The sequence below is a fragment of the Gossypium arboreum genome, chromosome 7, assembly GCF_025698485.1.
Source record: "Gossypium arboreum isolate Shixiya-1 chromosome 7, ASM2569848v2, whole genome shotgun sequence".
Lineage (NCBI taxonomy): Eukaryota > Viridiplantae > Streptophyta > Magnoliopsida > Malvales > Malvaceae > Gossypium > Gossypium arboreum.
Genome location: NC_069076.1, coordinates 77676300 through 77687063, shown reverse-complemented (window position 1 = coordinate 77687063; position 10764 = coordinate 77676300). Strand labels below are relative to the sequence as shown.

The window sequence follows — 10764 nt, the reverse complement described above, 5'->3', positions numbered from 1 at the left end:
TTGATTGGATGCCCTTGATTTCATAATCATAGATTTGATTTGATTGGATACAATTTTAAAAGGAAAGTTTTATCTTACATTTTTAAGTATTTTCACTTTTAAATTATCCGATCGATTAATGAAAAAAATAAAATTAAATAATAATTTAATTATCATTTTATAATTTTTTATAATAGTAAAAGATGGTTCTAGCTAGCTAGCGTCTTCCACTACGCTAGGCCCATGTCTAGAACCTTCTCCGAATCAATGCTGCCACCATTGGATCATCTTTTAGGACACGTGTATGGCACACATCAAATTATCACCAGAAATTAAAGTATGAAACATAATATTTTCAGCTTCTATTTAAACACCCTTCGGCTGTCTCTAGTGGTACAACGAAATAAACCCCATAAGTAAAGCTTATAACTGTAAGAGCTCTCTTCAGTCCTCCTTCATCAGTGATCTCAATCTCCATCCTATATATCTCACCAAGTAACACACATTCTCATGGCTCCTGAACTGATTCAAGCAGGTGTTAAACCAACTGTGTTGGCTAAACCAGTCACCTTGCCCAAGCGAGCTTACGTTACCTTCTTGGCTGGCGATGGAGATTACGTGAAAGGCGTTGTAGGGTTAGCCAAAGGGTTAAGGAAGGTGAAATCCGCATACCCTTTAGTGGTTGCCGTTTTGCCCGACGTTCCCGAGGAGCACAGGCGGATTCTGGAGAACCAGGGGTGTATCGTCCGAGGGATCGAACCCGTTTACCCGCCCGAGAATCAGACCCAGTTCGCCATGGCTTACTACGTCATCAACTATTCCAAGCTCCGTATTTGGAAGGTACGTCACACTGAATGAACACGTGGCAACCTCTCGTGCAAAATCTTTGCATGATGTTTGAATTTTAGTCGTATAGTTTTTTTTTTTCTTTTCCATTAATGCCGGGGTTAATTTTGGTGGGTGCAGTTCGTGGAGTACAGTAAGATGATATACCTGGACGGGGATATTCAGGTGTACGAGAATATTGATCACCTATTCGACTCGCCTGATGGGCAATTCTACGCAGTAATGGACTGTTTCTGTGAGAAAACGTGGAGTCATACCCCACAATTCAAGATCGGTTACTGCCAACAGTGCCCTGACAAGGTCAAGTGGCCCGCCGAGATGGGTCAGCCACCTGCACTTTACTTCAATGCTGGCATGTTTGTGTTTGAGCCCAGTCTTACCACCTATGAAAGCCTCTTGGCTACTCTTAAAATCACCCCTCCTACCCCGTTTGCCGAGCAGGACTTTTTGAACATGTACTTTAAGGACATTTACAAGCCAATTCCTTTGGTCTACAACCTGGTTCTCGCCATGTTATGGCGTCATCCTGAGAATGTGGAGCTTGACAAAGTGAAGGTTGTTCACTACTGTGCAGCGGTAAGAAGTTTAACCAACAACGTCTATAGATACATATATATTTTGTATCATAACGGTCACTGAATAAAATTATTAACAGGGATCGAAGCCATGGAGGTACACAGGGAAAGAAGAGAACATGCAAAGAGAAGACGTGAAGATGTTGGTTCAGAAATGGTGGGATATTTACAACGACGAGTCTCTTGATTACGAGAAACCAACCATTGTTGAAGGAGAGGCGGCAGAGTCGGTGAACATGCAGCCGTTCCTGGTGGCACTCTCAGAAGCTGGTAAAGTCCAATACGTAACGGCCCCATCAGCGGCTTAATAATAAACAACATGGCCAGCTCTGTTTTAGAAGAACAACGATCCAGAAAAAAAAAAAAAGAAACTACTACTAAACGTATAGCTGTAGAGAAAAAGTAAGCAATGTCCTTTTCCCTAGAGAGGTTGAGGAATAAAAGCTATTAGGTTTTGCTTCTTTTTTTTTTTCTTTTTCTTTCTTTATTTCTCTTTTTTTACTTCTTGATGAAAGTTTATGGTACCAACTTGTGGTGTGGTGTCCGAGTTGGAAATGTGTGTTTTAATTCCCAAACGAGTCCTGTTAATCAAAGAGAAGGGTCTGCAGAAATGGACGATATTGTAATGTTTTGCAGCTATATATACATATGGTTATATGTATCACACTCTACTATATCTGAATCAGAAGTGCCCATTTCCACTAAAATCACCTTTATATCTTTATTGCAACCTTTTCGATTGAATTACACCAATATATCTTTGCTAAATAGCAAAGTGATTTAAAGACAATTCTCATGAATCTTTAAACGTCTTCTAGCTTCTTAAAAAAAATTTACACCTAATGTGAATGTAGCTCTTTAACGTTTTGTTTTATTTTTGAATTTAACTTTAATTTCTTTTAAACAACTCAACCCTTGATCTTTTAATTTTGATAAGATGAAAAAGGTTATGTATTTGTTGAGTCATTAACAAATTCAATTGAACAGCTGAAGTGATCCTCCACATCAATTACAATAAAAATGATGTGATATAATACGATCCTCAATGGTAGGCGATGGGGTCACCACTCAGTTGCAAAAGGATGTTGGTCACCTTTAGCAGGAAGTTGTCAAACTTCAAGTCGAACTCTCGCAGTGGGACACTAAGTTAGATGCTTGTTTGAGCAGTATTTGGGTAAACCAACTAATGCTCCTTCTGCTGGTCCATCACCAGAAATGGGCAAAGGCATCTTAGGTGATCCTCCACCTGGTTTTCCTCCTAAGGAAGCTTCGCCTATTTCTCCTATGATGGATCTGGGAGGTATGGGTACCTCGTCTCGTTCGAGCAACATGGAGATAGTCCCTCGACCTTATAAGCTCAAGTGCCAACGGTTTGATGGCTCGAATTTTAAGGGAATAAATAAATATGAAATGCTAGAGTAATTAGATAAAATTAGATGTGTTGTAATCATATTATCATATTTCCTTGAATCAATAGATTGCATACGGTTTTATTTTAATTTTTACTTGTTTAGAAATTTTTAATATATTGGTAATTTATTATAATCGTTAATATATATTTTTAAAATATAAATTACCAATTATATAAATATTTAGACTGAAGTCTTGTAATTGAAAATCATACATAATCTTCAAGTTTTATGAGTAGCAAAGCAATGCTCCTTAAGCTCTTTTTAGAACGTTATATCTGTCAAATATTAATTTAATGACAATATAAATTATTATAAAAACCATAAATAATGTTTTTTAAATGTTGATAAATAGTATTTAACAAATATTTCATAATTTAACTCACGGATAAATCTCGAGTTATACATGAATTTTAGTTTAATGTGCAATACTATATACGTATTTTGATTTTGTATAATTTTATATATGAAATGTAGCACCCCAAACCCGGCCTAGAAGTTATGGTCGGATCCGCATGCCACATCAAAAAGTAAAAAATTTCCATTCTAAGTCCGAAAATCCGCATGCCACATCAAAAAGTAAAAAATTTCCATTCTAAGTCCGAAAATCGTACTTGATGTTAAAAGATTAATTCATTAAGGGTTAAAGTGAATGGAAGTCATGCACCGGTAGGAAACCGGAAAAGAGGTGGTGAGTCCATCGGATGCTAATACCAAGCTCCTTCGGATCCAATCCTAGACATGCATACCGCCATTGCCACACCTTAACGTCATGGATATTTCTAGGAAACCGATTTAATTAAGTCATTTTAGGAAAAGTGATTAATTTTGGAAAATACTTTCATTCGGAAGCTTTGCTTGTTGTCGTGTTATTTTGAAATCAACTGTTGTTTTTGAAAACGCGCCTAAAGCTATCCAATTTCAACAGTTAAAATAAGTATTACCTATCTTAGTAATACATATTAAAACCATCAAAAATAAATAAGCGGCCTTATTACATTTAAAAGCCCAAAACCTCAAACATAATTAAAAGGATGTCCAGTTCACGGAAGAAAATCAAACTTTCGAGCGGGTGGCCACTCAAATTCCCTCACGACTCCAAGCCCACTATGGTTGGGGATTACTGCGTGGATAAAAATAAAAGGGTGAGTTTGGGAAACTCGGTGTGTAAGGAAAACCCATTCAAAGCCCAAGTCAGCTCAAGCCTATTGGGCCTAAGCCCATTCAGAACAACAGTGGTCTGGGCGAGCCCTTTCAAATTACAATAAAGCGGGCCTTAGCCCTTATTGAGATAACAAGATGGCCCATAGACCCATTTCAAAATACATGCAACATTAGTAAACATATGCAAGCCCATTTGGGGAGACTACTCAACCCACCAACCACTACACTCCACCCGTACCAGCCATACACTCCATGTGGGGAATAGCTCAACCCACCCATTAACACTCCACGATTCTTGACCTTCTGCTCGATTAAAGATAAATTGAGGCAAAGCCTCCAATACGTGGACAAGCCACTTTCAGTACTTCCTCCGTCAATATCCCAGTCCCATGCATCAGATAATAACATCATGGCATGCAGTAAATAACAACAGTCAAACATGCATTTAGGTCAATTTAACCCTAGGGGTATTTGGTAATTTATCTCCTAGGGGTAAGCGTAAATTTTCCACTTTTAAAGGTATTTCATAATTTATCTATTTTAGGGTTTTCATGCATATTCCTACCTTTCACGTACTACGAATCACGTATCGAGGGTTCTTACGAATTGGGCCGTTGGCCCATCATTTCAATTTAGCCCATTAAGCCCAAAAATATCGAGGCACGAAATCATGCACTTTGCGGTCCAAACATTGCAGCTTACCAAAACATTAATCGATTTACCTCACGAGCATTCAGACACTCGCAAATCTACAAAATACGGTTTTCGGCATTTCGATTTTGACTTTTGCCGATCTAGACTAAGAAAGATGGTGTTAGTTACACACTGTTTGTGACGATATCTTGTGAGATCCACACACGAACGCCTACAATTGGATTACTAACACGTTAATCTAACTATTCAAATGCAAACTACGTATTAACCCCTTACAATATTCGGCCAACCACACCTACAGATCATAGTAAGCTTATAAGAAATCAATAAGCAACTCATTAACAAATTTTTGTCAATGTTTACCACATAATCATAATTTCACTGCAAGCTGTCTTCCCGAGCAACAGTCACTAAATCATTTATAACTGGAGCTACGAAACTCCAAATCAAGTGCCGTTAATTTTCCCTGAAAATAGACTCATATATCTTCTATCCATAAAATTTTCAGAATTTTTGTTTAGCCAATCAATACCAGATTTTTCTCAAAGTTTCCCATGTTTCACTGTTTGACTAATCTGACCACCCTTCATTACGAATCAAATTTCTCATTGTACAGAATTCAAAATATGTTCTTGTTTATTTCATTAGAAACTAGACTCAATAAGCTTTAATTACATAATTTATTCAGCTTCTAATTCTTCTCCCACAATTTATGGTGATTTTCCAAAGTCACGTTACTGCTGCTGTCCCAAGCAGATTTATTACCAAATCACTCTTTCACACATACCTTGCATGCATGTTATTTAAACATGTATATCACCAATCAATCATCACATATCTATGATTTTACTTAAGTATAATCTCCATTTCATCATTTTAAAGCACAACATGTTAGCTGATTTTTCCTTTAACATCTAAGGCACATGCATGCTCATTTGTTTGGCTCAACTTCACCTATCTTCCATTTTTCATCAAAAGAACATGAAACAACAACCATTTCCTTCATTTTAATTCATGACTAAATGCTCACAACACAACTAAAAATCAAAATATACTTCAAGAGTTAAGGTAGAATCAAGAAGAACTCATGAACCTCAAAATAGAAGCAAGGTACCAAGAACTTACCTTAAATTTTCCTCCTCCTAATGACCGAATACTCAAGAGCTTTCTCCTCTCCTTTCTCTTCTCTAACTTCAGCTATGATGAACAAAGATGGACAAAACTTTGTTCTTTTCACCCCTTTTTCTTTTAATAAAACTTCATATTTCATCCATTTAATTCTTTAATACAAAAGACATGAAATTCTTATCATGAAACATTTACCTAACTCATTATCATGAAACATTTACCTAACCCATTATCATGGAACATTTACCTAACCTATTATCATAAAGCATTTATCTAACCCATTATCATGGAACATTTACCTAACCTATTATCATGGAACATTTACCTAACCTATTATCAATTTGTATCAATTTGTACCATAAATTATGGATATCAAGTACTCATATTGTCTACAACAACATGATGGCTAGCCACTTCATGTAAAATGGGAGGTTTGTCATGCAAATCCTCCTATTTTGCACTCCTATTTATTTGGCCACTTCAATTTAGCCTATAGCATTTTCAAACATTTTCACATAAGTCCTATTTCATAATTTCACTCCCTTTTTCTTATGGAACAAAAATTAACTAAAATTACCGGGTTCTATCTTAAGCTTGGGCCTTCTAGAGGCCCACAAACATAATTAAACCTATGCCAACATTCACAGAATTCCCAAAAATTGGGGCGTTACATGAAATTTTGATTTGATCTAATTCTTATAAATTATTAACACAATTATTAATATAACATAATTTTATATTTATATATTGCATATGCATATAATATTATTTATCCAATATAAAAATAAATTGATGTGTCTATTTCTTTAGGTGTAAATGACTGATTCAAAATTAAAGCTTAATGTTTATACATTTGAACCACAATCCAAGTTTCATGTGTATAATTGCACCAAAGTAAAGTTCATATATCAAATTGCACATTAAATCAAAGTTCATGTATAATTTTAAAATTTATCCCTTTTGAAAACAAATCAATTACAACTATTTAAGGAATATAATATAAATATAAGGTTGAATATGAAAGATTCCAGGTTTTTTGGATAACAAACTTAGTGCAGAAAATTACAAACTAGTAAATTACAAAATAAACTTAAGCATAAAAACTGCATGTATGCCTATCCATATCTATAAAGGAACTAGTAATTTCGGGTGGAATATCGAACACTTGCAAGTTAGCTTTTTCCATCAAAACTTGCTTAGCTAAGCAATCCACAACCTGATTATACTCCCTCGGAATATATCTCAAAATCTAATGATTTTCCTGAGACAAAATATTGCAGAATCGCCTAATCAAAGCTGAGGTGAATTAGTAGAAGAGTTGCCGATCGAGGATGCTTTTGACAACTTCCAAGCTATCAGTTTGAATGGTGACACGAAAATGTCCTTTGTGTTGGATAATTTTAAGACCGTCGAGAATGCCCCAGAGTTCCGCATCAAAAACTGAACATTTACCGAGGAAGCGATGATATCCAACGATCCAATTTCCTTCCTTATCACGAACAACTCCCCTTACAGCAGCAAGACCAGATCCCAATTGCACTGCTACATCAGTGTTGAGAAAAATCGAATCCTCAAATGTATTAGTGCAGAAATATTGAATAAAAACGTAATGCAGAAATTGGGGGTTTACTAAATGGACACACTTTTATGGGAATGTTAAACATATATAAAATCTCAATACTTTCCAAAATGTTAAACGTAATTTTAGTTTTCCAATTACTGATTCAGGAGTATTGGAACTGATTTTTATATTATTTTCTAAATATAATTAAAGTCTATTTAAAAAGAAATAAAAATATTATTTTCTAAATATAATCAGTCAAAATAAAAGCAAATAATTTCATAATCAATACTAATTTAGGCCACTACTAAAAATTAACTTGTGTATTTAATCATTTTAATATTTAATAATTATAATTAAATCAATATTATGGTTTTTTGTACCAAGTAATTAACAACACTTCACGTATTAATAATAAGTATAAAATCAAAAATAATTTAGTTTATAAAGGTTTGCACGAATGGTTGTCTCTTAATCTTCAGGTCAACCCAAATTTTCACGGTGGAGAAACTAGTGGGCGTGCCTCTTCGGACTTTTGGCTTGGCGCCTATGGAAGAAACATAATCTCTTCATTTGCCAAGAAAAATCGTGGAGCATGAAGGAGATAATTAAAATTTCGGTGTCTTGGGCTAAGCACTTCTCCTTGGCAAGTAGACAAGTTGCGGATGTTGAAACTGAATCGACCCATGGAGAACCATTGGCAGGAGAATGGACTTACCTTAACACAGATCATGCTGTTAGAGTGGACTCAGAGGCTAAAACTGCAGGGGTAGTGCTGTGAGACAGAAATGGAGAGTGGATCTTAGGTTACAATAAATACCTAGGTAATTGTTGAATCCTTGATGCGAAACTTTGTTTTTCTTGATGGCCTAAAACTCATCTAGCAAAGTGGCGAGGTTAATGTTGTAATTCAATCTGACAGTACGAAGGTAGTTAAAGCTATTCACGGAAGTGTCTTGAAGACCTCACACTCTACTCTAATCAGAAGGATACAACGCATCTTATTCCAAGAAAGTAATCGGATCCTACGCTACATTCCTAAGGAGCAAAATCAAAGTGCCGATTTTATAGCCAAATTGGCTTTTAGAGAAAAAGAAGACCTACAACTAATTGAAATCCCTTGAACCAATCTCAGCACTAATCAAAGTTGACAAAGAGAAGAATCTTTGTATTCCATTTTCCAACCATCTAACTTAATTTTGTAAATTTCTTTTTTTCACCAAAAAAAAAAAGTTTAAACTAATATCTATTGTAATGTAATTTATACAAAATCTTTTTAAAATGACAGTGCATTAAAAAATCAGATCATTTACGTAGGATTATTACCCTTTTTTAATTAAAGCTTCATTTTTAAAATAAGAATATATAAGATATCAAATCAATTATATTGTTAAATCTATAAAATTTATTCTTATTTTTAAGATATTCTTTTGAAGAGATTTTCATCATCGTCTCTCTCTCTCTTTCTATATATATATAATCTTGAACACATGGTATGATAATTTTTTATCAGTACAACAGTGCATGAGGGCAATTAAAGTTTTATGGAAAACTCCATTAATGCAAATTAAAATCATAAAGCTGAAAAATCACGCTCAATCTTTATATAATATAATATAATGTAATCTCTATTTCACAAAAATAAAAAATAAAAAAATGGGTAACTTGAATTCTTTATGTTCCGTCGCTACCATCTTAGTAGCAATCGCCTATTTTTGTTTCAACGGAGTCGTCGTTGCGGATGTAGCCTTGATTAAAAGCATCTGCAAGCAGTCCCAAGACTACGACTTTTGCATGACAAGTCTCGGCACCGACCCTCGCTCCGAAACGACCGACGTACGTGGCCTTGCCATGGTCTCTGCTTCACTCGCGGTTATCCAAATTCAAGATACCCTCGGTCGCATTCCCGACATTATCAAACAAACGACCGACCCTGTTGCTGTTCGGCGACTCGGGGTGTGCGAAAATGATTACGATGGTTTGTTGGGGAATTTCCAGAACGCCTTCCGCGCTACTTCTAACAATGCTTTTCAGGATACCGTAAAGTTTGTTAGAGATGGAGAAAAACAAGTTGCTGATTGCCATAACATTTTCAGGAAGGATGGACCGATTGCTACATCACCGATTGAAGGGGATGATGTCAAAGTGTTCAAATTAGCAGAGCTGGTTTTGATAGCCATTTATCGTCTAATACCCAAAATATAGTAGAGTTAATTTTAGTTACAAAAATAATTGACACTGGACAACAACAGTTGATGATTTTCATCAAAATATCTCACCATTTTATCGCTTTTTGTTTAAGCAGCTAATTCTTTTAAAGATGGGATTCCATTTCTCTCTCAATAACTGAAGCAGCAAGTAGACAGCTTTTATGATCAAGATTTAGCTGTGTAACCTAAATACCAAAACTCTGCGTTTCCGGTGATACTTGCAAAACAGCGAATGCCTTTGTTCTTTTTTCTTCTTTCAGTGGATCACAGAAATTTGGCGTCCCTTTTCGTTTTATCTAAATGCTTATTTTCTGTGTTAGGATAAACTTGCACGAATTCGATCTAAGTAATTAATTTGGTGATTTAATTAGTTTAATTAATTCATTTAATTCAATTCAATTAAATAAATTATTAAAAAATTGTACTAATTAATGTTTGAATAAAAATTCTTTTTAAAAGCGTCATTTTTTAGGACTTATAAAAATCTTTCGAGTGGTACCATAATTTGTTCTATGTACAACAATGTGTTGAATTATTTCAACAAGTTTGCGCGTAAAATATTCAACATCTCGGTGGTATCCACAACCCCTTTTCGGGCTCCATAGCAAGAAATGATATATTCTGTTAAAGACAATCTTTCGCGTAAATTGCTTTGAATAGGTAGATTGATAATATGTTCTTGGGGATCTAACATTAATCCTTTCATACCTACTAATTTGTGCACTTAAGATGCATTTCCTCTAGCTCCTAAAATAGACATTATATGGACTGGGTTAAACAAGTCAGTCATCCTAAAATTAGGATTCATTTCTTGTCGCAAATATTCACTTGTAGCATACCATATCTCACTTGATTGGCGTAATTTTTTTACCGCGTGTACATTCCCAAAATGATGGTGTTTTCCCAAAAATCAAACTTTATTGTTTAGCATCTTGGACTAGCCATCCCTTAGAAGGTATCGTTAAAAGATTATCAATTCCTAATGAAATGGATGTAACAGTAGCTTGTTGGAAACCCAGAGCCCTGTCAGTTGAACTAATTTTTTGTTTGGTTCAATCAATTTTCAAGTTAATCAGTTCAATGCCTTTCTATGTATCAATACCTGACTAATTCTCGATTCAACTGGTTCAGTCTGATTCAATCAATCTTGATAATCAGGAATTTAGATTTATAAATTTATTTTATATTAAATAAAAAATTTGAACTCCAATTCCTTAAATTCAAATTTCAATTTTTCT

General features: G+C 34.9%; 2 protein-coding genes across 2 annotated transcripts; both read left to right on the top strand.

Annotated features, from left to right (window-relative positions):
- The first annotated feature begins 357 nt into the window (after positions 1-357).
- On the top strand, positions 358-2107 carry LOC108484271 (galactinol synthase 1). Its single transcript, XM_017788000.2, has 3 exons — positions 358-819; positions 946-1401; positions 1481-2107. Exons 1-3 carry the CDS (start codon positions 490-492, stop codon positions 1706-1708), a joined length of 1014 nt encoding a protein of 337 aa, XP_017643489.1. The 5' UTR covers positions 358-489; the 3' UTR covers positions 1709-2107.
- A 6865-nt stretch (positions 2108-8972) lies between these two features.
- Positions 8973-9521, top strand: LOC108473798 (pectinesterase inhibitor 5-like). The gene has a single exon (XM_017775565.1). It carries the CDS (start codon positions 8973-8975, stop codon positions 9519-9521), a length of 549 nt encoding a protein of 182 aa, XP_017631054.1.
- The last annotated feature ends 1243 nt before the right edge of the window (positions 9522-10764 follow it).